The 26,775-nt window shown below is 55.1% G+C and overlaps 2 protein-coding genes across 3 annotated transcripts in view; one reads left to right on the forward strand and one right to left on the reverse strand.

Annotated features, from left to right (window-relative positions):
• ARHGEF18 (Rho/Rac guanine nucleotide exchange factor 18) overlaps positions 1-19,852 on the forward strand; it is a 52,464-nt gene extending 32,612 nt beyond the window's left edge. For both annotated transcript variants that reach the window (XM_083720180.1, XM_083720179.1), the window contains exons 13-31: positions 253-391; positions 2,595-2,707; positions 3,051-3,191; positions 3,897-4,147; positions 4,530-4,655; positions 5,265-5,382; positions 6,363-6,611; positions 7,826-7,902; positions 10,225-10,403; positions 11,037-11,128; positions 11,345-11,533; positions 11,678-11,824; positions 12,479-12,594; positions 13,524-13,577; positions 14,350-14,397; positions 15,005-15,469; positions 16,205-16,535; positions 18,298-18,417; positions 18,500-19,852. In XM_083720180.1, coding sequence (XP_083576306.1) covers positions 253-391; positions 2,595-2,707; positions 3,051-3,191; positions 3,897-4,147; positions 4,530-4,655; positions 5,265-5,382; positions 6,363-6,611; positions 7,826-7,902; positions 10,225-10,403; positions 11,037-11,128; positions 11,345-11,533; positions 11,678-11,824; positions 12,479-12,594; positions 13,524-13,577; positions 14,350-14,397; positions 15,005-15,469; positions 16,205-16,535; positions 18,298-18,417; positions 18,500-18,627 — 3,083 coding nt within the window. In that variant the 3' untranslated portion in view covers positions 18,628-19,852. The remainder of the gene's footprint in view (positions 1-252; positions 392-2,594; positions 2,708-3,050; positions 3,192-3,896; positions 4,148-4,529; positions 4,656-5,264; positions 5,383-6,362; positions 6,612-7,825; positions 7,903-10,224; positions 10,404-11,036; positions 11,129-11,344; positions 11,534-11,677; positions 11,825-12,478; positions 12,595-13,523; positions 13,578-14,349; positions 14,398-15,004; positions 15,470-16,204; positions 16,536-18,297; positions 18,418-18,499) is intronic.
• Positions 19,853-20,202: 350 nt separating this feature from the next.
• On the reverse strand, positions 20,203-26,297 carry PEX11G (peroxisomal biogenesis factor 11 gamma). Its single transcript, XM_083720765.1, has 5 exons — positions 26,181-26,297; positions 24,000-24,191; positions 21,453-21,631; positions 21,229-21,279; positions 20,203-20,615 (listed from the first exon to the last, which is right to left on the reverse strand). The coding sequence occupies exons 1-5, from the start codon at positions 26,253-26,255 to the stop codon at positions 20,408-20,410; spliced, it is 705 nt and encodes a 234-aa protein (XP_083576891.1). The 5' UTR covers positions 26,256-26,297; the 3' UTR covers positions 20,203-20,407.
• Between the last annotated feature and the right edge of the window lie 478 nt (positions 26,298-26,775).

The following is a 26,775-nucleotide window of genomic DNA, read 5'->3' on the forward strand; positions in this document are numbered from 1 at the left end:
GCCGCTTCGCAGGCATGGGCAATGCCACATCCAAGGGTGGCAACGGCGCCACGGCGGCACCCTCCGAGCTGCTCTTCTGCGGCTCCTTCTCCAACCGCTGGAACGAGAGCGTCTTCCTGGAGAACGAGCTGCTGACCTCCCGGATCCTCTCCGTCCTCCGGCCCCACTCGGACGGCCGGGGGCTCCTGCGGGCGGCCGGACCGCCCTTCGCCGCCCGGTTCCTGAGCACCAACTCTGCCTTTGCCTCCGTAGCCTCCGCCTTCCGGGAGCACCCGCACGGATCCCTCCTGGGCCCGGATGGCGGCGCCCTCGGGATGACGATCGCGCAGAGGGGGAGCTCGCCCACGCCGCTGGCCGCCGCAGCTTCCGTCAGGGCTGCCGCTAAGCCCGGGTGAGTCTGCCCTGGGGGCTCCGGGGGGGGGGGGGAGGCAGCGAGAAAGAGCGTCCCCTCCTTTGGCACAGCCCTCCTGCCTTTCTCTCCTCCTGCGACACAATCATCTTTATTGTCGTTGTTCCATGCAGAACAACGAAACTGAAAAATCTGCATAAGGCATTCCAAACCCAACAAGCCGTCCCAACCTGGTAAGACTCCCTTTTGCAGAAAAACATGGGTCCAAAGGACCCCCCAAAGTGGGGAGACCCTGCCCCCCAAACCCCGGACTTGTGGCAGATGCAAGCATGATTTTAAATTGGAATATTTCTGGTTCTTTTGGAGGGGGGGGGATACAGCTTCAGGAGATTGCCGTCTGGTGTTTTATAGCACGAGGCTGCTGTCAGTATGAAATCCTTTCTTCCTTGGTTTTATTTCTTCGCTCAGAACGCGACTCAGGGCCGTGGGTTCAAGCCCCACGTAGGGCAAATAGATCCTTGCACTGCCGGGGTTGGGCTGGATTACCTTGGAGGTCCCTTCTGACTGAACAACTGTATGATTCTTTGGTTCTGATCCTTGCATTGCATGGGGTTGGACTAGAGCACCCTCGAGGTAACATAGAGAACATTTAGAACAACAGGTGGAGATCAGGTGGGAAGCAAAACTATCCGTCAGGCATGTTGGCTGAGTCCAGTTGCACGGGGGGTTAAAACTGCAGAGCCCGGTTGAAGGATATCAGCCGTATCTGGTTATCAAGTCTAGTTCAATATTTTTCCCTGGCTCAAGATGAGAGTCGCCTTGAAAATACACGTGTGATAGATATCCAAGTCGTATAGAAAGCGCTTGGATGTCCTTGTCAGAATCTCAAGTTGTGCATCCTTTGTTCCGGGGGGGGGGGGACCAAGCGCCCCTCGTCCGGTTCAGGGCTGCTTCCCATTGAGCTGGTGTGGGTCTTGGTCCCCCACTGCTCCGCTTTCTGAGCGAAGGAACGGCTCTCCCTTTGAGCTTGCGAACGTCTCCTGATGCTGGCAGGCTGAGGGCCAGCTCTCGAGTGTGGGGAGTGAGATTTCCGGGGGGCTGGAATTTGCAAGAATTTGCGAGGGAGAGGGGTGGGTGAGGGCAGGAATCAGCCCGAGTTTGCCTTCGGGGACAGCAAGGAGGGTGGGCAGAGGTATTGCCACTGGAGGGAGCGAGGGGGCACAGAAAGGAGGTTTATTACATAACCGAAACGCCGGCTCTTCAAAACTCATTGGCACACAGCAAAATCTGTTCTCGACATGCTAGCAAATCTCGGCACGCAGGTTTTGAACGGGTGGTTTTCTCTGTCCTGTTTTTGTAAATCTTTCTGTTGGGACGGGCTTGCGGGGTCCCACCCCGTCCCACCCCCTTACAGCCCCAGAGAGCTTTTCTTAATTTTTGGTTTAGAGAAAAGGCGAGCTGGGCAGTGGGAAAGATTTTCCCCTGTCCCCTGCAACAGATAAAAGAAGGCCCTCCTTCGCTCGGCATGGAGTTAATCTGCGGAACTCCCTTCCACAAGAGGCAGGGAGGGGGCCCCAACTTGGATGGCTTTGCAAGAGGAGGGGGCTTTCGGGGGCTCCTAGCCCAGGACAGCTCTGCCTCTGCCTCCACCGTCTGAGGAAGTGATGCTTCTGAGTTCTGCTTGCTGGAAACCACAGGAGAGCTCTTGGGTTCGAATCCTGATTGCCAGTTTGCCACTGAGGCTTCTGGCTGGCCAGTGAGAACAGGAGGCTGGAGCAGACGATGGCCTGATCCAGCAAACGCGCCTTAAGTCATTGAGCTCTGGACCTGCTTCAGGCCTCCAGCGACAGAGGGAGACGTGTGGTTTTACCTGCTTTCAGAGTTTTCGTTTGCTTTTTGCGGCACTGAATGTTCTCCCCGGACTTGGTGTTTTTAGATCCCTTCCTCGATGCTCTTAAACTGAAGCAGCCCCCTGCCTCCCCCAGTTCTTACAGTTAGTGGAGCATGTGACTCTTCATCTCTGGGTTGTGGGTCCCAGCCCCCCCCCGGCTCAAAAATTTAGGGGGCTGGGCTAGATGGCCCTCCGACTCTACAATCCTACAATGCTGCTTCTTCCTCTTTCGTGACCTCCGCCGTCCCATTCCCAAAGGTGTGAGGGCCCCCCCATACTGTGTGACCCCCGGCTAGGCAGTCAAATGGGGGTGGCAGCTCCTCTGACACCAGCTCTGCATTTTCCCCTGTTCAGGCTCACGGGGGCAGAGATGGACGAGGGGGATTCGGGTTTCCTGAAGCCCAAAGTGGCCTCCGAGGACGTTGTCTCCGTGGCCCCCTCCACGGCGGAATCGGTCTTTGTGGAAGGTAAGTGGGGCCTAATCCTGTGCTGTAGATGTGGGGTTGTGGTAACAGTGCGCTGGGACAGGGGATGTTCATGTGTGTGCGAGAGAGAGAGAGAGAGCGTGCGTGTGTGTTTGCGCGTGGAGAATCAGAATTGTGTAGTGTAGTCAGAAAAAAGCCCCCAAATATCTAGTGCACCCCCCTGCAATGCAGGAGCCACAGTTAGAGACAAGCGAGCGGCAGAATTAGCAGGGTTTTGCTTTCCGGCCACAAAAAGGCATTTCCGTGGCCAGAGCTCTGCGTCGGACGGCGGGGGGGAAACTGCCCGTCGAGCACTTTGTCTGCAGCAGCCTCTTCCTCCCTGCAGATGCTCAGTACACCTCTTTGCGAAATGAGCTGGAGACGGACGCCCGGGAGTTCGAGGCCCCGTCGTGGAGCCTCGCGGTGGAGCCAGCCTACGCCAAGCAGCAGGAGAGGGAGGTCGCCAAGAGGCAAGACGTCATCTACGGTGAGGAGCCCGGAATCGCCTCCGCGGGGCCTTCTCTGTGGCGGCTCTGGCCGGGGCCCCTTGCGCTTGGTTGGGGGGGAAGCAGGGAGCCTGACAGCAGGGGGCGCCAGAGGCAGGGAGGAGTCCCAGCTTTGTCTCTGCTTTCTGCCTGCCTGTGCAGGCAGGACCCCCGACTCCAGACCCCTAAGCTAGCTGGGAGGGCAGGTCCCCATTCGCACAAATGGAGCTGCCTAATACAGTTATAAAAGGGGGAAACCGGTGAAATAGAATATTAGTAGAAATAAGTAGATCAAGAAGATTTGGTCTTGGGGAAGCTCACCTAACAAAATAAGGATAAGACAAGATATTGTTTGTATTTCTGTGTGTATTGTTTATTTGTGTTATAACATGAATAAAAAATTTTGAAGAAAAAAAAGAGGATCAAAAAGATCAGTTAAAAGAGGCGTGGGAAAAGGAGACAACAGGGGAGATAGTCAAAGCTAGGGGGAAACGGGAGAATCGTGCGTTGGAACTGTCATCTATAAGAATAAAAGAAAATTACTATAAGTTAGCTTGGAGATGGCACTTAACACCAGTCAGATTAAATCAAATAAACAAAGGATATTCGGTGTTATGTTGGAGGTGTAAATAAATGTACAATTTTGGGGGAGTCGGGAGGGGTGTAAGGTCGGGAATCAAACGAGGGTGATGCGCTTCCCCCTGCAGAGCTGATGCAGACTGAGATGCACCACGTCCGGACGCTGAAGATCATGCTGAAGGTCTACTCGCGAGCCATGCGGGAGGAGCTGCAGTTTGGCCAGGCCACCATCCTCCGCCTCTTCCCTTGCGCGGACGAGCTGCTGGAGCTGCATGGAGCCTTCCTCTCGCAGCTGAAGGAGCTGCGGCAGGAGGCGCTGGAGGAAGGCAGCGAGAGGAACTACGTCGTCCAGCGGATCGGGGCCCTCCTGGTGCAGCAGGTGGGTCCGGGGGGGGGGTGCCTCTCTCCCCTCACCCCCGCCTGCAGAGCAACAACCTAATAGCCCACCCCAAATTTAAAAAAAACACATTAAAAAAGGGCATGGGATGTCAACCAAAGGCCTGGTTAAAAAGGAACGTTTTTGCCTGGCGCCTAAAGATGTGTAGTGAACTTCCCTGGGGAGAGCATTCCCACAGACGGGGAGCCACTGCAGAGAAGGCCCTGTTCTTGTGCTGCCACCCTCTGCACCTCTTGAGGAGGAGGCACACGAAGGAGGGCCTCGGAAGATGATCTCAGGGTCCGGGTGGGTTCATATGTCAAGAGGTATTGCGGTCCTGTGATGCAATCCCCCCCCCCTTTTCTCCTGCCTCCCCGGTTTCCAGTTCTCGGGGGAGACGGGCGAGCTGGTCAAGGAGAAGTACGGGGTCTTCTGCAGCAGCCACGGAGAGGCGGTCGCCCACTACAAAGAGCTCCTGCAACAGAGCAAAAAGTTCCAGAACCTGATCAAGGTAAGGGGGCCAGGAAAGGAGAACTGGGGGGGGGACGGACCTTCAGCCAGCGGGACATAACGGTGAAGAACAGAGTATGGCCTTGGGAGACCTGGGTTCGAATCCCCACTTGCAGGGTCGTTGTGAGGATGGAAAGGGGGGGGAGAGGAGGAGAACCTTGGAAGAAAAAAAGGAGCGTATAAATAAAAGAATAAAAGGAAATTACAGGGGTATCTAGGTTCCCCAACGGCTTGGCTCCCGAACAAATCGGCTCCTGAACGCCGCAAACCCGGAAGTGAGTGTTCCAGTTTGTGAACGTTTTTCGGAAGCCGAACGTCCAACACGGCTTCCGATTGGCTGCAGGAAGCTCCTGCTGCCAATCAGAAGCCGCGACTTGGTTTTGGAACCGTTCCGGGAGTCGAATGGACTCCCGGAATGGATCAAATGCGAGAACCCAGGTTCCACTCTGTGTGTGTGTGTGTGTATATAACCAAGCCCCTGCGTTCAGTGGCAGTCTGTCTCGGGAGAGCGAGATTTGGGGGTCTGAATTGGGCAGGTTGGGGGCCGCAAAGCCTTTCCCGCGAAGCAAAGCCCTCCCCGCCCAGATCTCTCGTCTCCCTTGCCCTCTAGAGAATCAGCAACTCTTCCATTGTGCGGCGGCTCGGGGTCCAGGAGTGCAACCTGCTGGTGACCCAGCGCATCATGAAATACCCCGTCCTGGTGGAGCGTATCATTCAGAACACGGAAGGTGCGGCTTGCGGGGGGTGGGTGGGATAGAGGACCTCTAGAGGTCCCTCCCGGCTCAATGGCTCTATCCCTTTCCCCCTCTTGACTGAACTTCGAGGTCCATTCGGGTGTGGGGAGAACCCTTTCCAGCCTCAGGGGGGCTGCCTTGTTGGCCCCCCCCTGCATTTAGGTGGTGGGTGTTGCTAAAGGGGAAAGTGGGGGGAGCGATGGCTTTGATTCCTCCCCCTGGGTCCTGGAAGCTAAAAAAGTTGCAAGGTTTCCACCAGGGTGCATTTGATTTAAATTAAATTGATTTAAATCACTAGGCAGTAAGGCTTGATTAAAATCACTTTTTTTTTTACAGAAAGACTCATTATCGCGGGTATACTCTTGATATTTACAACCAGATAAAGGTTTCGGTTTCGGAATAATAAATTCCCAGAGTAGTTTTTACAGCTATATCAAGAATTACCGATTTGGTTCTGCTAGTAGAAATACATAAGACAGATAATTATGAAATTATCGTGAGGTTTAATAAGTTAACTGTTTATACTTGGACAACTTTTTCTGCTGTGCTTTATTGGAAGGAGAAAAACAGTCATTTCCTTAATAACAATTTAAACAATTTAGTTAACTAAAACAATGACATTGTAGCGTATCTATCCTTGTTTGTTAAATGATGTGGTTAAACAATAAAAAAATAAAACTTAGGCTGAGTTTTAGCACACATGAAAAACTTAAAACAAATCCTTAATTCCTGATGAATGGCCTTTGGACTGTAACGTAACTTAAATAGAAAATCCTTAGATGCTTGGGGGCTTCCCTGTGGGGGGGGGGGCTCCATTTGCCCACTTTGAGGACAGGATGCCGGCCCAGAAGGACCCCCCGATGGCCTGATCCTGCAGCCAGGCTCTCCTTAGCTCCTTGCAGTCCCTGAATGGACAGAGCCCCCGGGGGGACGGGAGCGAATTCCTCCACCGTCCCCCGCTTTCTTCCCCGCAGCCGGCACCCAGGAGTACGAGGACCTGACGCGGGCGCTGGCGCTGATCAAGGAGGTCATCACGGCCGTCGACGCCAAGGTCAACGAGAACGAGAAGGGGCAGCGTCTGCGCGAGATGGCGACCAAGATGGAGGTGAAGTCGTCGGGGAAGTTCAAGAACGGCCTGGTCTTCCGCAAGGAGGACATGCTCCAGAGGCGGCTCCTGGTGGACGGCGTGTTGTGCTGGAAGGCGGCTTCCGGGCGCCTCAAAGGTGGGTCCTTTCGGCTTCCCCCCAAAGTTTGCTGGGACAGAGGACGGGATTTGCAGGCAAGCAGGACGCGGGTGGCGCTGTGGGTTAAACCAGAGAGCCTACGACTTGCTGATCAGAAGGTCAGCAGTTCAAATCCCCGCAATGACGGACTGAGCTCCCGTTGCTCGGTCCCTGCTCCTGCCAAGCTAGCAGTTCGAAAGCACGTCAAAGTGCAAGTAGATAAATAGGTACCACTCCGGCGGGAAGGTAAACGGCGTTTCCGTGCGCTGCTCTGGTTCGCCAGAAGCGGCTTAGTCCTGATGGCCACATGACCCGGAAGCTGTATGCCGGCTCCCTCGGCCAGCAAAGCGAGATGAGCGCCGCAACCCCAGAGTCGGCCACGACTGGACCTAATGGTCAGGGGTCCCTTTACCTTTTTTAGTGCAGCCTGCCCAGGTACCGGGAGTCAGCCAGTGACAAACCACTCTCTTTTATTTGCAAGATCTTTTCTGACAGGGCTGCTCAGGCCTGCTTAGAGTCGGAAGGGACCCCAAGGGAACCCTCATTAATTTATTTATTAAATAATTTTTTAAAACACATGACACAAATCCAGTGTTCGAAAAAACACACAAAACATTTTGACTCCCATCCGGCCCCTTTTGCGGTTTCATGCATTATTTCTAACACCGCATATTCTTCATTATTAATTAAGGTAAAGGTAAAGAGACCCCTGACCATTAGGTGCAGTCATGGCCAACTCTGGGGTTGTGGCGCTCATCTTGCTTTATTGACCGAGGGAGCCAGCGTACAGCTTCCGGGTCATGTGGCCAGCAGGACTAAGCCGCTTCTGGCGAACCAGAGCAGCGCACGGAAACGCCGTTTACCTTCCTGCTGGAGTGGTACCTACTTATCTACTTGCACTTTGACATGCTTTCGAACTGCTAGGTTGGCAGGAGCAGGGACCGAGCAACGGGAGCTCACCCAGTTGAAGGTATTCGAACCGCCAACCTTCTGATCAGCAAGTCCTAGGCTCTGTGGTTTAACCCACAGTGCCACCCGCGTCCCCATTATTAATTAGTTTCCCCGTAATGCACATTTTGACGGTTTGGTTTTAAGTCGACCCTGCTGAATAAACTTGTACGGGAGTGACGATTTTTCAAACCACCCACAGATTTCCCCCCATCTCTGCTAAAGCGTCTTGGTCTCACTCCCGTTTCTGTCGACTTTTTTGGCAGAGATCCTGGCCGTGCTGCTGACCGACGTGCTGTTGCTGCTGCAGGAGAAAGACCAGAAGTACACATTCGCCTCTGTGGTATGTGGCCACCGCCGGGCATCGGGGCCGGGCGATACCTGCTTCCCCATATATTGTTGTTGTTGAGTCGTTTAGTGGTGTCCACCTCTTTGTGACCCCTGGACCAGAGCACTGGTCTGCCTCCCGCAGTTTGGTCAAACTCATGCTGGTAGCTTCGAGAACCCTGTCCCACCATCTCGTCCTCTGTCGTCCCCTTTTCCTTGTGCCCTCCATCTTTCCCAACATCAGGGTCTTTTCCAGGGAGTCTTCTCTTCTCCTGAGGTGGCCAAAGTCCTGGAGCCTCAGCTTCAGGATCTGTCCTTCCAGTGAGCACTCAGGGCTGATTTCTTTCAGAATGGAGAGGTTGGATCTTCTTGCAGTCCATGGGACTCTCCAGAGTCTCCCCCAGCACCAGAATTCAAAAGCATCCATTCTCCTGCGATCAGCCTTCTTGATGGCCCAACTCTCACTTCCATACATCACTACTGGGAAAACCATGTATATCCCCATATATATCACCAGCTAAACCTCGCGATAACCTGATTATCTTACGATGTTGGGAGGGAGGGAGGAGGCAGTTGGAAGCCCCGCAGATGAGCAGCGCCACTATGCGCAGTATCTATGACTTTATTGGTGTTAGCCGCCCTGAGTCTGGGGATGGCGGGGTATAAATAAAATTTATTATTATTATCTGCCGTTTCCTGGCAAGGCTGGGTGGGTGGCACACATGGCACAGCAAACGTGGATCCCCGGGGTCGCTGATCGCTGGCTCATCACAACAATAGCCAGATGCCATACAAAATCAAACCCACCAGAACGCCACAGGGATCCATGCGACGGTCATCTCCAGGCTTGACTACTGTAATTCGCTCTATGCGGGGCTGCCCTTGAAGCTGTCCCAGAAACTCCAGCGGGTACAGAATGCTGCAGCGAGGCTCCTCACGGGGTCTCTGCCATGGGAGCATATTCACCCAGTGCTTTTCCAGCTGCACTGGCTCCCGGTGGAGTACAGGGTCAGATTTAAGGTGCTGCTTTTGACCTTGAAAGCCCTTCACGGCCTAGGACCCTCGTCCCTACGGGACCGCCTCTCCTGGTATGCCCCACGGAGAGCCTCAAGGTCCATAAATAGCAACACCCTAGAGGTCCCTAAGGAAGTCAGATTAGCCTCAACCAGAGCCAGGGCCTTCTCAACACTGGCTCCAGCCTGGTGGAACGCTCTGCCTCATGACAGGGCCCTGCAGGATCTGATGTCTTTCCGCAGGGCCTGTAAGACAGAGTTGTTCTGCCTGGCCTTTGGCTTGGAGCCATTTTGTTTCCCTCCCCCTCTTTCTTTTTTCCTTTCTCCTTCTGTGTTGGAACTCCTATTTGGAGATTCCCCTCGCTTTTTTCTGGCCCGTGTAGGAACAGTCTGGATAGTTAGCCTTGGTGAAGACTTGACGGTTTTATCCCCAAAGAGGTTTTTGATTGAGTTTCCACTGAAATGAGGCTGCATTTTAATGTTTTAAGGTTTTATTTTAATCTTGTTTTTTAAGCTGTATTTCAATCAATTGTTTTTATATTTGGTGGTAGCCGCCCTGAGCCTTGGCTGGGGAGGGCAGGGTATAAATAAAATTCATTATTATATCACGCAAATCCTAATTGCTAAAGCACGTGAACGTAATAGGCTGTATGATAGCAATCCCAAAGTTATTTACCAGAAACTACTTCTCAAGAATTAGATGCGCTTCTCATAGTGTCAAAATCAACAAGGTGACATAATATATTAAAGTGTAGCTCATCGGGTTGAACATCAAGCCCAGTATGTCAGTGCCGTAGTACGTTGATTTCTAATTTCTTCATTTTCTCTTGTATTCTTCTGTCTGATGTATTCCTTAGACGAGTGACATGAAATAATCTAAGTGCCACACAAGGCACAGGAGTCTCTCTGGGCTCCCTCTTCTAAGGACGCTTCAGAAATAATAATAATAATAATAATAATAATAATAATAATAATAATAATAATAATAATAATAATAATAATAGTATAGTAGTCGTAGTAGTAATAATAATAATAATAATTTTATTATTGCTACACGACCCATCTGGCTGGGTTTCCCCAGCCACTCTGGGCAGCTTACAACACACACAAAATTGTAAAACATTAGGCACTGAAAATTTGGAAAGAGCGATTTTCAGCAGGTGTGTAAAAGGGCGTTTTGAGGCTTGCAGAGGTTGCCTGCAAAAGATTCCTACGGGGTTTTCCCCAGAGGCCTTTGCTGTCCTGCGGTGTCACGACGGTGATCGCAGCTCTTGCCAGATGGGCAGGATATAAATAATAAAATTATTGTTGTTATTGCTTCGTAGGATGCAAAGCCGCCGGTGATCTCTCTGCAGAAGCTGATCGTCCGGGAAGTGGCCAATGAAGAGAAGGCCATGTTTCTGATCAGCGCCTCCCTCAAGGGGCCAGAGATGTACGAGATTCACACCGCCTCCAAGGAGGAGAGGAATTTCTGGATGGCACAGATCCGCCGGGCGGTGGAGAGGTGAGCGGGGGGGGGGGGGGAGCTCCCTGGCCCTGACTCCTGCTGGGAATGGAATATTAATAACTTATTATTTGTACCCAGCCACTCTGCGCGACTCCCAACAGAGGACTAAAAACAGAATAAAACATCAGAAAACTTCCCTGAACAGGGCTGCCCTCAGATGTCTTCTAAAAGCCAGATAGTTGTTTATTTCCTTGAGATCTGGTGGGAGGGCGCCACCACCGAGAAGGCCCTCTGCCTGGTTCTCTATAATGTAATTATATTATTTATACTGGGTTTCCCTAGACAGGGCTGCTTTCAGATGCCTTCTTAAAGGTCAGGTAGTTGTTTATCTCCTTGACATCTGATGGGAGGGCATTCCACAGGGTGGGCGCCACCACCAAGAAGGCCCTCTGCCTGGTTCCCTATAGCCTCACTTTTTGCAATGAGGGTACTGCCAGAAGACCTTTGGGAGATGGACCCCGGTGTCCGGGGTGGAGACGCTCCTCCAGGTCTACTGCGCCTTTGAGGCCATTTAGGGCTTTCAAGGCCAGCACCAACCCTTTGAATTGCGCCAATTGAGCCAATGCAGGTCTTAAGAAACAAAGCCGCCCTAAAGAGTTTATTGGGGGCGCTTCTGTCTTGTCCGCTCAGCTGTCCCGACGAGGAGGAGGAGCTTCTTGCTGACCCTGAAGAGGAGCGGAGGCAGGCCGAGGCGAGGGCAGTGAAGCTGAAGGAATTCCAAGGTAGGAAGGCTTAGACTAGATGACCCTTCGGCCGGGGGGAGGCCTGGCCTGATTCCTACGTCCGAGCTCTTCAGGGGCTGCAAGGAAGGTCGCCCAGAAGGGAGAATTTGCCAATCTGTCTCCCCAGGAAGGGGAGGTGGCCCTACGCTCTCTGTTTTCCTGTTGTTCTTGGGTTCTGGGTGCTGCGCTGCCCTGAACTCTGCCTCCCGCCTCCAGACCGCCTGAGCCAAAAGGACGAGCAGATCTTGCAGAGCCTGAGCGACAAGCAACAGATCTACCTAGAGATGGCGGAGATGAACGGCTTCGAGGACCCGGCGCCCGGCTCCCGGACCCGGCTCATCGGCAGGGCGGACTCCCCAGAGAGCCTTCAGGGGGAGGCAATCCTCAAGAAGGCAGTGGCAGAAGGTGGGTACCGCGCTCGCGAGACGCCCCGGGTGCTCGGGACTGCGACTCCCAAGCACCTGGGGAGCGCCCGGCGGGGAGAGGCTCGGCTGGGCGCTGGCCTCCCCTCCTCCGCCTCCCCGCCGAAACCAGTTTTTGCGTTTGCAGTGGAAGGCCTGCAGAGTCTGATCTTCACCCAGCTAGGGGGGTCTGCAGCCCCCGCCCGCTCCGAGGACACCACCAGCGGATCGAGCCTGCTGAGGCGCGCAGAGACCTTTGGGGGGTACGACAGCGCCACGGCCGGCCTGGCCAAAAGTAAGTGGCCCCCTCAAAATGGGGGGGAGAGAAAGGCTTAATTGTCATGGACTGGTTGGAGGCAGAGGGATGGTGGGAGGAACCAGCTAGGGAACTCCCAGGGGAAGGAGGCCCAGAGCCCAGGAAGTGGGGGTGGGAGGGAGAAGCCTGGAAGGAGGAGGTGTTGGAAGCAGAAGAGGCAACAGGGCTTCATGAGCGGGGAGATTCTATGGCAGAGCAGTCCAGAATCAGAGGCAGAAGCAGAAGCAGGAGAGAGGAGGGGGGCCAAGAGGCAGAGATGAAGTCACAGGGGTCTGCCCCTCCTGCGGCAAGCTCCCTCTCTGCTGGTCTCCCAGAACCAAGAGTGGCATGAAAAGGACAGGAGAGAGGTTGGCTGCCCACAGACATAGTCTCCGATTGCTTGGGAAAAGCCCTGGAGAGAGGGAAGGCAGCTGGGGGCAGGCAAGGATTTCCAGACTTGGCCACTGATTTCGAGAGCTGCCAGAGATGAGTTGCTGTGCTCATCAGGCCTGGCACTCCTGGACAGATTGTGTTTTTGCCAACGAAGAGTAACCACCTGTTTCTGAACAGTGCTGCTCCTTTGATAGCACCCTTGCCTTGCTGTTCGAAGCGGGGCGCCCCCTCTCACCCCACTCCCTGCCTTCTCTTCCCCAGTGGGCAGTTTCAAGAGGAAGGTCTACGGCGGGGAGCAGCGCCTGCGGGACCGCCGAGCCCCCCCTGCCAACCCGGAGGACCCCCCCTCGGCCGGAGGAGAGGAAGGGCTGCGATTGGTAAGGGGGTGGGGGGGCAGGCACCCTTGGCAAGACACAAGTAGGGAGGACCAGAGGCCGGAAGAGGTCCGTATTTGGGAACGAAGTCTAAAACAAGCTGGGTTTTTTTAAAAAAAAATTAAATGCCCCCTCTCCTGCCTTTCTTTTTCATCTCTGCCAAGCTAAGCAGTTGGCTCCTTATCTCTCTCGCCCCGACCTAGCCACTGTGATCCATGCGACGGTCACCTCCAGACTGGATTATTGTAACTCGCTCTACATGGGGCTGCCCTTGAGACTGACCCAGAAACTCCAGCGGGTGCAGAATGCTGCAGCGAGACTCCTTACGGGGTCTTCGCTGCGAGATCACATTCACCCGGTGCTATACCAGCTGCGCTGGCTCCCAGTGGAGTATAGGATCAGGTTCAAGGTGCTGGCTTTAACCTTTCAAGCCCTATACTGCCTAGGACCCTCTTACCTACGGGACCACCTCTCCTGGTATGTCCCACAGAGAAATTTACGGTCTTCAAACAAAAACATCTCGGAGGTCCCAGGCCACAGAGAGGTTAGGCTGGCTTCAACTAGAGCCAGGGCTTTTTCGGCTGTGGCCCCGATCTGGTGGAACGCTCTGTCCCAAGACACCAGGGCCCTACGGGACCTGACATCTTTCCGCAGGGCCTGCAAGACCGAGCTGTTCCACCAGGCCTTTGGCCAGGGCACAGCCTGACTCCCTCCTTTGGCAATGTTCACAGAACTCTAGCCCAATGGTTGCCATCAATTTGATTTGAATTAATTTTATAATGAAATGATTTTAGAATGTTGTATTATTTTATTGTTGTTAGCTGCCCTGAGCCCAGCTTCAGCTGGGGAGGGCGGGATATAAATAAAATTTATTATTATTATTATTATTATTATTATTATTATTATTATTATTATTATTATTATTTCTGCAGGGTGACAGTGTAAGGCAGGAACGTCCCGGCGGCTCCCTGGAAACAGAGTCAGAGGTAAGCATGCGGGCAGGATCCTGGGCGCTGCTCTCCTGCCCTTGGGGATTCCTAGCCGCTTCCTAGCGCAAGGGCATGTGCAGAGCGGTTTGGGGTCTGGGCGAAGGGCAGGCAGGTGTTCAAACAGGAGAGGGAAGCTCTGGTGGGCCTGAACCAACAAGGAGATTTTTCCCTTGAAAGACAGATCTCCCCAAACCCATTGGAAGCCCATATTGTGATACCGGTTTCGTAATTTTTGACCTGGCAATATATTGTGGTGTTTGTGTGCTGTGCAAAAATCACAATGGGGGAAAAACCGGGAAGCCAGCCATGTTTTCTCTCGATTCCTGCAGCCCCTGTTAACTCTGCTGGCTCAGCCTTGCAGGGCGCAGCCAATTGCGAGAGCAGTCGCCGGCAAAAATCTCAGTACAGGGAAAACCGTTCCTCCCCATAGGTCCATCCTTGATTCAGACATCGTGATCTATCGGTACGGTGGTGCCTTGCTTCTCAAACTTAATCCGTTCCGGGAGTCCATTCGACTCCTGAAACGGTTCGGAAACCAAGGCACAGTTTCTGATTGCTGCAGGCGCCCGGAAACGATAGCTGACGGCCACGTTGGACATTCGGCTTCCAAAAAACGTTCACAAACTGGAACACCCACTTCTGGGTTTGCGCCGTTTGGGAGCCAAGCCGTTCCACTGTATATTGCAATCTTTAGCTGGTGATCTATTGCGATGTTAAAATTCAGGGCTTGCCCAGCACTTCTTGACAGCCTTTTTGTTTCTTCCTTCAGCTCGTCCAAAGGATACAGACCCTCTCCCAGTTGCTTCTCAGCCTCCAGGTAAGGGGACCCCCATTTCTCCCTCTGCGCCCCCCAGATTTAGGGCAGCAGACGGGGTCACAGGGACTGTTTTCTGTGCATCAGACCCCTCTCTCTGTCTTCGCGGAGTCCCGAGGGACCCTCTGTTCTACTCCGTTCAACACCTCTTGCGATGGTTTGACCCCTTTCCATTTTAACAGCACAGATTCTACAAACACCATCCTTATCTCCTTGAAATCATTTCTCCTGCATACTCCCCGTCTCACCTTAACGGCACACGTTAATTTATCATTAATAGCCATACCCCACACCTCTGTATACCATTCTTCCATTTTCTATTCTGCATGCCCCTTCCGCTTCCTAGCTACCATATTTCGTGCCACTGTCAATGAATTTGTGAGCCAGTCCTTCATAGCCTGCGAACCTTCCGCCCCGTCGTAAATCGATAATAACGCTACCTTGGTCAGCTTTGACCCAGTGATTTTTGTCACAGTGGGACCTCGGTTTTCAAACGTCCCTGATATTGAGGCCCCCGGCTTTCCTCTCTGTCTCTTGTGTTTTGCTTTGGCGAGTTCCCCTTCCTTCCTTCCTTCCTTCCTTCTCACTCCCCCCTTTCTCCCCCCGGCAGGCGGTCCTGGCCCAGCAAGACAGCTACCTGGAGGTCCAGCGGAGCGCCCTGCTGGACCGGGAGCGCCAGTTCCGCCTGCAGTCGACGCGGGGCAGCCTTCTGCTGGAGCAGGAGCGCCAGCGCAACTTTGAGAAGCAGCGGGAGGAGCTGGCCCACGTCCAGAAGCTGCAGGGCCAGCTGAAGGCGGAGCAGCGGCGCTGGGAGCGAGAGCGGGAGCGCCAGCGCAGGGAGGCGGAGGCGGCGGAGGCCCGGCTGCGCCTGCGGGAGGAGGAGGCCCGCCAGCTGAAGGAGCGGCTGGGCCAGGAGCGCCAGGAGCTGGAGCGCCAGCGAGAGGCCTACCAGCACGACCTGGAGCGCCTGCGCGAGGCCCAGCGGGCCGTCGAGAGGGAGAGGGAGCGGCTGGAGCAGCAGCGGAGGCTCAAGAAGCAGAGCGCCAGCGCCTTCTCGCCTCCCGAGGCAGGGCAGGTGAGCTCCTGGGCGGGCGAGAGGGTGGGTGAGATGCCTCGCCACCCGACTGCTGCCGACAGTGGCAGGGGCACAAAGTGGGGCAGACCGGTTGCATGCAGAAGAATTGGGCGGGCGGGAATAATAATACCTTGGACCTTAAGGGACGCGGGTGGTGCTGTGGGTTAAACCACAGAGCCCAGGGCTTGCTGATCAGAAGGTTGGCGGTTCGAATCCCCACAATGACGGGGTGAGCTCCTGTTGCTCGATCCCTGCTCCTGCCAACCTACAAGTTCGAAAGCATGTCCAAGTGCAAGTAGATAAATAGGTACCACTCCGGCGGGAAGGTAAACGGCGTTTCCATGTGCTGCTCTGGTTCGCCAGAAGCGGCTTAGTCCTGCTGGCCACATGACCCAGAAGCTGTACGCCGGCTCCCTCGGCCAGTAAAGCGAGACGAGCGCCGCAACTCCAGAGTCGGCCACGACTGGACCTAATGGTCAGGGGTCCCTTTACCTTTACCCTTACCTTGGGTTACAGACGCTTCAGGTTACAGACTCCGCTAACCCAGAAATAGTACCTCTGCTTCAGGATGAGAGCAGAAATCGTGCTCTGGCAGTAGCCGGAGGCCCCATTAGCTAAAGTGGTGCTTCAGGTTAAGAACAGTTTCAGGTTAAGAACGGACCTCCGGAACGAATGAAGTACTTAAGCCGAGGTACCGCCGTATGGGAGGATCCAGCCTTTTTGTTGTTTCCGCAGGGCCCCTTGAGCCACTCGGCCAGCTTCAACGGAGAAGGCCTGGAGGGCAAGCCGGGCGGGCGAGGGAGCGTCGTCTCCGCAACGGACTACCTGGAGCGGGGGGAGCTGGCCCGCCGAGACAGCGCCGCCTCGCCTGCCCTGGAGGGGGTCCGCCCAGTGCTGCCCCTCAAGACCGAGGTGCCCCTGCACCTCCTCAGCGCCACCAACCAGATCCAGAAGCCAGCAGCCGTCCAGCAGCAGATCCCCACCAAGCTGGCCGCCTTCACCAAGGGCAGCAAGGAGAAGGCGGGCAAGGGCTCCGCCAAGGCCTCCCACCGGACGGAGAGCTCGGGTGAGTGGCGTGGGGGCCGCAGGAGGGGGCACGGGGGCCGCTGGGGGCGGAAGTTGCCGCCTCAGGATGAAGAGGCATCACGGTAAGCACACAGGGTGAATGAAGATGCAAAATGAGGGTTATAATACAGTGGTGTCTTGGTTCTCAAACTTCATCCGTTCCAAAAGCAAAGCGTTCCAAAACCAAGGCACGCTGCTTTCCCATAGGAAGTCATGCAAAACGGATTAATCCGTTCCAGACTTTTAAAATCAACCCCTAAAACAAGAATTTAACATCAATTTTACTATCTAATGAGACGACTGATCCATAAAATGAAAGCAACAATGTACAGTGGTACCTCGGGTTACAGATGCTTCAGGTTACAGATGCTTCAGGTTACAGACTCCGCTAACCCAGAAATAGTACCTCGTGTTAAGAACTTTGCTTCAGGATGAGAACAGAAATCATGCTCCGGCGGCACGGCAGCGGGAGGCCCCATTAGCTCAAGTGGTGCTTCAGGTTAAGAACAGTTTCAGGTTAAGAATGGCCCTCCAGAATGAATTAAGTACTTAACCCGAGGTACCACTGTACTGCAGTCACACAATCAGTAGCTGAACTAAGATCACACAATCACAAAAACAAAACGAAAAGAGCCGCAAAAACAAATTAAACAGCAAAAACAGACAGGCCTCAGCATAACATTCAAAACGGAGCACATTCGGCTTCCAAAAAAAGTTCGCAAACTGGAACACTTCCTCCCGGGTTTTCTGCATTTGCGAACCAAGGTCCCACTGTATGGTTTTTGCTGTATGGATCTCATGGAGACACCCTTGTTAGAGCACCTAACTGGCCCCCACAAAACCTGCTGACGTTCTGCAGTCCCAGAATGCAGGCGTTTCCCCTGGCTTCTGTTCACGGGGTCACCGTTGGCAGGGACCCTGGGGGTCCTCTCCTGCCCCAGCCCCCTGCAATGCAGGAACCCAAGAAAGCTCCAAGGACCCGCCGTCATTTTCTCTGAGGGTCTCCTTTCAGTAAGTCATTTTGGACTCCCAGCTGTCCATGGAGGCGCAGGTTAATTCTGTGTCCAGGGCAGCTGTCTCCCAGCTCCATCTGGTACTCAGGCTGAGACCCTCCCACAGACTGTCTCTCCAGAGTGGTGCATGCTCTAGTTATCTCCCGCTTGGACTACTGCAATGCGCTCTACGTGGGGCTGCCTTTGAAGGTGACCCAGGAACCGCAATAAATCCAGAATGCAGCAGCCAGACTGGTGACTGGGAGCGGCCGCCGGGACCATATAACACCGGATCTGAGAGATCTGCATTGGCTCCCAGGACGTTTCCGAGCACAATTCAAAGTGTTGGTGCTGACCTTGAAAGCCCTAAACGGCCTCTGTCCTGTATACCTGAAGGAGCATCTCCACCCTCATCGTTCAGCCCGGACACTGAGATCCAGCTCTGAGGGCCTTCTGCCGGTTCCCTCATTGTGAGAAGTGAGGTTACAGGGAACCAGGCAGAGGGCCTTCTCGGTAGTGGCGCCCGCCCTGTGGAACACCCTCCCTTCAGATGTGAAGGAAATAAGTAGCTATCCTATCTTCAAAAGACATCTGAAGGCAGCTCTGTTTAGTTTTTAACATTTAACGCTGTATTGTTTTTAATACTTGATTGGGAGCCGCCCAGAGTGGCTGGGGAAACTCAGCCCAATGGGCAGGGTATAAATAAGAAATTATTATTATTATTATTATTATTATTATTATTATTATTATTATTATTATTTCTCCTTCCAGCGTCGGTCGACCTGAGGCAGCTCCTTCCCCGGTCGGCAGGCAAAGACGAGCCTCCCTTCCGCAGCCGCAACTCCATGAGCCCCGTCTTTCAGCACAGCCAGAACGTGGCCTTCCTGCCAGGTAAGTCGGGCAGCAGGCGAGAGAGGGGGCCCCGCCGTGCCCGCCGTGTGCCCGTGGCCCACTCTCACTCTTCTCCCCGCAGAGCTGCCAGCTGAGGGCGCCCACCCGGACCCCCTGCCCCCTGCCGCCAACCTCTTCAAGCCCAACAGCGTCCACGCCCTCCCGCCAACCCCGGACGATCTGGCCAAGGAGGACGTCATTTTCTTCTGACAGCCTCCGAGGGACCGGGCCCCTTTCGCTTGCCAGGACAGAGGCCAGGAAACAGCAGCGAGGACGCTGAGTTTTTGGGGGGAGAAGGCGTCTTTCTCTGGACAGTCGTTCGGCTGCACACGGATGCCCCCATTTCACCCGCCTCGCTCTCCGGGGCCGTGGCACCGCCGTCGTTTTTTAAGCACCTTGCCAGCGGGGCGGGAGAAAGCAGACTTTGCCAACAGAGGTGCCAGCTCAAAGGGTGGACCCCACTTCCTCCGAAGACAGGGCTCGGCGGGCACAGAGAAACTTTGTGGCGATGCCCCTTTGTCTTGGGCAAAGGGGTGCCTTCCTTAATCTGCCGGGAGCCACGCAGGGGCGTCCGGCTTTGTGGCAAACGACTCTTGTGTTCCCCCCCAAATCTGGCTTCTCGCAGGCCGGCGTGTTCTGCGTCCGACCCAACGGTCCCCTCGCCGTCAAACGCTCATCCGCTTCCTTTGCAGGAATCCCCCCTCCCCAACTGATTTTTTTATTTGCCCCAGCTTCAAACCTCTCCGCCACCGAGGGATCTCTTCGGAACAGACCCTGCCACTCTCTTCCCCTGCTTCCCCCAAACGCTCACCTCCTAAAGGTTGCTTTTCTTAACATTTTTTTTTGGGGGGGGGGGAGTTTTGGATTGCAGCCTTGCAGCGATGCGAGATGGGCTCTTTGTTCCTCCCCAGATACCTGCGTTCTCTCAAAAGTTGCGGCTTCTGCGCTCAGTCCTCAGGGGGCGTTGGAAGGGCGAGCCCCCCTGTCGCAAGAGGCTCCCGACCGCTTTCCATTGAGGTGGGGCCGTTTCTCGTAATAACTGCGTATTTCCTCAGCGTTTCTTGAAAGGGAAGCCCTCTTTCTGCACCAAATCGCTGACCTGTCCATGCTCTGCTTGCCTATTAGATTTCTCCCTCGGCGGAGCTCCCTTCGGGGACGGGACCAGTGGCAATTTAAAGGGCCCCCCCGCTGCCTTTCACGGGGGGGGGGGGCAGGCACATGCGGCCGTGGGCAGGCGACTCGCCAACTGGGGTCAGGGGGAGAAAGTTCCCCAAAAGGCAAACATTTCCCTCTGTCGCCGCTGCCCCCCCCGGGGGGAAAATTGCTCTGTGTTTTGAATATTTATTTGTTTACTATGTGTACGCCCCCTTGAGACCCCCTTGAGTGCGAGAGGTGGCCCGTGCATAAATAAATGAATAAATATAGATATATATTGCCTTTTGCCTGGTTGCTACGACTTGAGCAGGAAGGAATCGCAGCCAAGGAATCTCCCCCCCCCCTGGGAAGAGGCTGCAGACCCTCTGGAACTCCCCACTGGCTGAAGGGGGGGACCCCCAAACCCCTAATCCTGTCCCGAATCTAGGGATTAAGAGTGCAGGAACAAGAGATCTTAAGGGGGGGTCTTTTGGGGGGACGGAATCCTGACCGAAGGACCTCTTTGCTGCGTCCGGAGTCTGAGCCCGTGCCTGGCTTGCAAAGCCAGCCCCCCAACCCATGCACGATCCGTGGGTCAAGGGGGAACGCGTTTGCGGGGGTCGCAAGCAATAAAGGAGGCTCCCCTCTGACCCCGGTTTGCAGGATACTTCCTCTCTGCGTTTTATTAGCTTGCCCGCGACCGGTTTACATGGTGTGCATCGGACGGGCTTCCGATCCATGCCTGCGAGGGGCTCTTCTGGCCCCATGGCCATGGGGGGGCAGGCTCTGGGTATCCGAGGGCAGAAAGCTCCCCGTTTCGCGGCACTGGCAGGAATTTCGAGGGGGCTGTCTGGTCTCACGCGGCTCCCCCTGCGTAGGTCTGGTAGACTCCGATGAGGGACGACGTCGTCCCCAGCAGCCCCACAAGCCACGGGGGGAACCTCCCGGCCCACAGAACCCCCGGGGGCAGCCAGTGGACGGCGTTGCAGAGGTCCGCCAGGTTGCCGGCGACGGTCAGGGCTTCGGCCTGGGCTCTTGCCCTCACCCTCCGAAGGGAGTCCTTGCTGCGGGGAGACGGAGGGAAGGAGGATCAGCTGGGAAGGGTCCCCCAAAGCGCATCCAGACCAGCCCCTCCGAAGCATGGAAGCGTAGAGCTGGACTTAAGGGGCTTAACGTTAGCCTGGACTGTGCAGAAGACAGTGCGTGGTTTTTTTGGGGGGGTATCCCATAACCGGGACGTGGGTGGCGCTGTGTGTTAAACCACAAAGCCTAGGACTTGCCGATCAGAAGGTCGGCGGTGCGAATCCTCGCAATGATGGGGTGAGCTCCCGTTGCTCGGTCCCTGCTCCTGCCCACCTAGCAGTACGTCAAAGTGCAAGTAGATAAATAGGTCCCGCTCCGGCGGGAAGGTAAACGGCGTTTCTGTGCGCTGCTCTGGTTCACCAGAAGCGGCTTAGTCCTGCTGGACACATGACCCGGAAGCTGTACGCCGGCTCCCTCGGCCAGTAAAGCAAGATGAGCGCCGCAACCCCAGAGCCGGCCACGACTGGACCTAACGGTCAGGGGTCCCTTTACCTTTACCTATCCCATAACCAGGACGGAAAGAGGGGGCCCTCTTGCCTGTCGCAGGAATCGGGGGCCGGTTCCGAAATATTTGCCGTGAGAAACAGCTCCTACCTGGCTTGCTTCGGCCGCCGGCTTCTCAACTGGCACAAAATCCTCAGGGATCTGGAATTGGGAGGGTCGATAATGAGCCTTTTGCAGAAGGGACCCGAGGGTCATCTAGCCCAACCCCCTCGAACCCACAACTTGCAAGGCTCCAACAGCCAGCTGGAGGCAAGGAGCTGTTGCGCCCGGGGTCCCTTCTCTCCCTCCCCACCTGCCCCCCTGGCGTTCCTTACCGTGCGATTCCCAGCAGCAGGGAGGTGGCCCACAGCAAGGTGCTGAGGACCCACCACTTCCCCGAGTCGCCCCGGATGACCTTGGCGTCCGCTGCCCAGGCCAGGTGTTCACAGGGGTAGTAGAGCTGGTCAGCCACGTTGCTGGCCACCGAGAGCCAGCGGACGGCGGGGTCCTCCTCCTGGGAAAGGGGGAGAAGGTTTGGTCCCTCGCGAGGAAGACCGGGGTCAGCGCTGCCCGCACGGGCCGGCAGCAGACTTTGGATGTCTTCCCTGGAGATACTATGAGGCAAGGTGCTAGTCCCCATTGTGGTCACCTCCCTGGAATTGGAATTGACCTCTGCGAGGCCCAAGCCTGGTCTGGGGGTCCTGGGCTGCCCAGACAACAAGACCCCCTCGCTGATGAGGGGGGCAAAGGAAAGCAGAGATCCCTGCATCATAGGGGGTTGGGCTAGATGACCGCGGGGGTCCCAACTCTATTTTTCTTTTCTTGGCTGCAAGGGACTCCACTCTGGATTTGTGTAGGGGTCCCCCCCCCCTGAGCCTGTTCTTTTCCCGAAGTATTCCACCAGGCTTCCCTTCTCCCCGATGGAGTCCCTTCCCAGGTGGATGAGCCCCCCGGCCCCCCACTTCCCTCTCTGGCCTGGGCAAAACCAGCCTTCTTGACCTCCAGCCCTGGTCCGCTCCAGCCCTGTCTTCGCCCGCAGGGGAAGCCCCTAACTCCCTTTGGGGTCGAGACCCCTTGGCTCCCCTTGCCCAGTTCAGCCAAAGCTATTCCCAGGATCGGGGCCTCTGTCACAGGCTGGCAGCTTCGAGTCCAAGCGGGAGATAACCAGAGCATGCACCACTCCGGCCAGACAGTCTGCGGGCAGGGAGGGTCTCATCCTGCATCCCAGATGGAGCTGCCCTGGACACAGAACTGACCTGCGCCTCCATGGACAGCGGTGAGTCCGAAATGACCCCCAGGCTGCGCACCTGGTCCTTCGGGGGCACTGTTGCCCCATTCAGGACTAGGGAGTCCCCCACACCTGCCTGCCCCCTGCTTCTGTCTTGTCAGGATTCATCCTCTCCCCTCTTGTGACTCCCAGCAGTTGCCTCTGAGCGCGGGCAGAGTGCCCAGCCGCCCCTGTGAGTCTTCGCCACTTCCAGGAATTGCTGCAATTCCCTTTGGTGGCATCGCCTAGATGGGATTCCTCGCCCTTGGGTGCCGGCCACCCCTTGCCGCTCTTCCTGGGTGGGGGCGAAGGTTCGCCCTCCAGCCACCCCCCTCGCGCCACGGGCGGCCAAAGGGCACCGGGCACCCCACGCCTTCTGCAGCTGCAAACACCTTGTTTGTGTGACGCATACTTCAATCCCGTGCTCCTCCCGTGTTTGCGCAACCGGAAAATGAGGAGTGTTTGCTCTGAAATCACATGGGGGAAGTCAAAAGTCACTTTGCTCCTTCTAGGAAGCAGGGGGAACCGGCGTGAGCAGGATATTAACCAGGGGCAGAGGGCGGGGGTGTTTTTGCTGTCCGAAAATATCCCTCTGATAGGCGATGGGTGGAGCAGTGCGGCTGGGGAAACCCGGTCCGGTGGGCAGGGGTACAAATAATAAAAATCTCATTATTATTATTATTATTAACAGGCCAGCTGTTCATGTTGGAATAGAAGTTATTAACACGGATAGAGGTTATTGCAGCTGTTGTAGAATATGGGATTATCATCTTGAATAGAACGTAATGGAAACGATTTAAGATTTTTGGAACGCAGGTATATAGAAAACCATTCTAGCACGCAGGCAGGCCCCACCTAAATTGTCAAACCTGTTCCGGGAGACCGTTTGACAACAAAAAACCGAAAGCTTCAATACAATAGGGAAACTCAAAAACGGAAGCTGTGTGACATGTTCGGCTTCCGAAAATGGTTCGGAAACCAGAGCAGTTGCTTCTGGGTTCCGGCCTTCGGGAGCTAAAGCGTTCCAAAATGTTGACTGCATTTGTAAAATTGGTATTGACAGCTGCACTGCAATTTGGCGTTGTCATAACGAGGCTACCACCGGGTTGTAATTGAAAATTACTAAGAATATATATATAAACAGGCCAGCTGTGCCACAGCTGCGACTCTCCCCAGTATACTGCCTCCGACGGGAGGGACAGCATTGCCCTCGTAGGTCAACAGCCTTCCCCAACCATTCCTCCGACCCCCTTTTAACGCTGAGAGCCCTGCAGCAGCAGGGCCAGCAGGAGAATCGTACAGCTGGGAGGAACCCCGAGGGTCATCCAGCCCAACCCCCAGCAATGCGGGAATCTTTTTTTTTTTTTACCCCTGAGTTGTGCTCCTTTCTTACAAAAATGAAGTGATATTTCCCGGTGCCTGTGCTTCTGAGCACAGCGCTTGTGCCGAGTCGGGACCCCCAGAGGTCATCCATCCCAACCCGCTGCCGGGGAGGAAAACCATGGCTAGCTCAGTGTCGCCCGCACTGGCTGGCAGCTCTCCTGGGTTTCAGGCTGGGCATCCTTCCTCAAATTCAGGCCCTCCAACACCTCCCCACTGCCCCAGGGTCACCCACCTTCGGCCCCAGGCCGTACTGCCGGCTGTAGGCGAGCATGGAGAGGTCGTCGAAGAGACGGAGGACAGTCCGGCAGTGGCTGAGCTGAGCTGATATTGCCAGGAGGCTCTGGCCGAGCGGGGACTCCGTGGGGTGGCTCCTGGCGGCCAAGGCCCCCCCTGTCAGCTGGCAGCCATAACCGAGGGTGCGGACCTGGCAGAAAGGAAGGGAGGGAGACGAGATTGTGGTTACCTCTGTGCTTTGGAACACGGATACATTGCTTCCATTGTCGCCAGGGGCTTCTTACTCAAAAAGCATCACAACTGGGAATAAGAGACGTGTTTAAACGATCCTAGAGTCGGAAGGGGTTCCCCAGGGGTCATCCAGTCTGACCCCCTGCAATGCAGGAATCTCGGCTAAAGCATCCAGGACAAGGGCTGCTTCGAAACCTCCAAGGAAAAAACCTGTCTGGGAATCAGCTGTCCGTTAATGGACGCTCATTGCATTGGGGTGGGTTTTTTTTTGGAGTGGGTGACTTTTAGGTCCCCCCCCTACGACAGACGGACGAACCCAGCTTCTTCTTTAAAAAATAGAATAAAAATCATTTTTATTAGATTTCCAAAACGCCACGGATTTAAACTCAAATCAAGTATTCACAGAACGTCTTGGTTCCCTAAACTGACTTCTCCAAACCCCTTTTTCCTGCTGCCTCATGTCTCAAGCTCCCATCTATCACAAAATCACCTCCGACGCAATTATGTTAGCGTTTTCCTTCCGGAAAACCGGCTTCGATCCGAACCCCCGTTCTGCACTTTGTAAGGAATCGACCTTTTTCTCTGTGGCCCGTTGGAACTCCCTGCCAATGGATGGTGCCAGGCAAGGCGCTTCTGCCACCTGCCAACAAACCTTTCCGTCTGGATGAGCCTGTCCAGACCTTTCAAATGCTGGCATCCCTGAACTACGGGGCCGAAAGGGACCCGGGGGTCATCCAGCCCAACCCCTGGAAGGCACCAACTTTGCATAGGTTCATCTCTTGCTGCTCATTTCCGCCGCTCAATTCCAAATTTGCGGGGAAACCCTGGTCCGAATAAATCTACTGATCCAGTCAGCTTGCAGAGATCCCTTCGTGGCCCCACACTTTCCTGGAAGGTTCACTTATGTTTAGCCAACATCTTTTGCAAATCTGGAGGAGGAAGGCATGGGAGCGCCAGAAATTTGGGTTTCCCCTTCCTCCATCCAGTTTGCTTCGGTTTTAAATAGAACAAAATGTGTCGCTTGCGTTTCTTTTTTTAAGGCCGCTGCGAGATAAGAAAGGAACAATGGCATTTATTTATTAACAACCGTCGCATTCATTTATTTTTAGCAGGCAAGGCACAAGGTCAAAATTTAAAGTCGGACAAGGAAATGGGTTTTTTATTTTATGCCTCTTCCCGCTTTTGGACATTACGACAATTTCAGGTTTTCTCTATGCTCCGTTAAGAAGCAGGGGGGGAACGGCTGCCAGTCAGAGCACGCAACACTGAGGTGGCCGGATCGGTGGTCCGACTGGACACAAGTTAAATCTGAACCATGAGGACTGGGAGCTTGATTTATTTCTAAGGGAAGGAGCGTCGCTTTTCTTATTAGGTGATTCTGAAAATCTAGTCTGCTTTCCAGGCCACGCCCACTACCCACTAGGCCACGCCCTGCCTCTATTAAGCCCCGCCCTGCCTCTCTTAACCGGCTCATCCTTTATCAAGCCCCGCCTGTATCAGGCTCCTCCCACTCCAATCAAGCCCCGCCCCACTGCTCTTAACAGGCAACCCAGCCTGCTGTCCAGGCCACGCCCATTGCACACTAAGTCACGCCCACATCAGGCTCCTCCCACCCCGTTTAGCTCAGCCCCACTGCTCTTAACAGGCAGCCCAGACCGCTTTCCAGGCCACGCCCACTATCCAATAAGCCCCGCCCATATCAGACTCCTCCCACTCCAATTAAGCCCCGCCCCACTGCTCTCACCAGGCAGCCCAGCCTGGGCCACGCCCACTACACACCAAGCCACGCCCACATCGGGCTCCTCCCACCTCCGTCCAGCCCATCCCTGCTGCTTTTGACAGACAGGCAGCCTGCTTTCCAGGCCCCGCCCCCTTTCCAGCGCCCGCCTCCCTTAAGCCCCGCCCCGCCTCTTGACAGACAGGCTCCCCCCTTCCCTCGCCCCCTCACCGCGCGGTCTCTGCCCCGATGCGTCTCCAGCAGCGCCACCAGCGCGCCCAGCAGGCCCTCCGCTCCCGCCGCCATGGCAACGCTTCCGGGTTCGCCCGCCCCGCCCCCTGAAGCCGTCCAATCACGCGCCGCCCTGAGGAGGCGGGGAACTACAAGCCCCAGGAAGCATTGCGCGGCGGTGGACGGGCAGCCGGAGGGGCCAAAAGAGGGCGCGAGCGGAGGGAAACAGCGAGGTCGTTAAAGAGAGAGAAGGAAGGAAGGAAGGATGAATGAATGAATGAATGGTTGGATGTTGATTGGAAGGAGGAAGAATAGATATAACGGGGGTAAAGAGCGGGGTGCTGGAGCCGAGATTCCTGCCTTGCGGCGGGTTGGGATGGATGACCTTTGGGGGTCCCTTCCAACTCTGCCATTCTGTGGTTCTTTGCTGCAACTGCTGGCCAGAAACGAAAACAAGGGAACTCCCCTCGTATTGTGAAACTTTGTGAAGCCATTTATCGCCTTTTGTGCAAATATCTGCCTGGCATAATAACAACTATCTATTGAATTAATTTCATTTATCCAGTGCTTTTTTCCTTTTAAAATGTTAAGGGGT

The sequence above is a fragment of the Podarcis gaigeae genome (assembly GCF_964106915.1).
Source record: "Podarcis gaigeae genome assembly, chromosome: 18".
Taxonomy (NCBI): Eukaryota; Metazoa; Chordata; class Lepidosauria; order Squamata; family Lacertidae; genus Podarcis; species Podarcis gaigeae.

Excerpts from the sequence above, each read along its gene's own strand:
- PEX11G (XM_083720765.1), bottom strand. The coding sequence starts at position 26,255 with ATGGCGGCGGGAGCGGAGGGCCTGCTGGGCGCGCTGGTGGCGCTGCTG. Across the intron at positions 24,192-26,180 it reads ATCGGGGCAGAGACCGCGCG|GTCCGCACCCTCGGTTATGG; the intron begins GTGAGGGGGCGA and ends CCTTTCTGCCAG. Across the intron at positions 21,632-23,999 it reads AGTACGGCCTGGGGCCGAAG|GAGGAGGACCCCGCCGTCCG; the intron begins GTGGGTGACCCT and ends CCCCTTTCCCAG.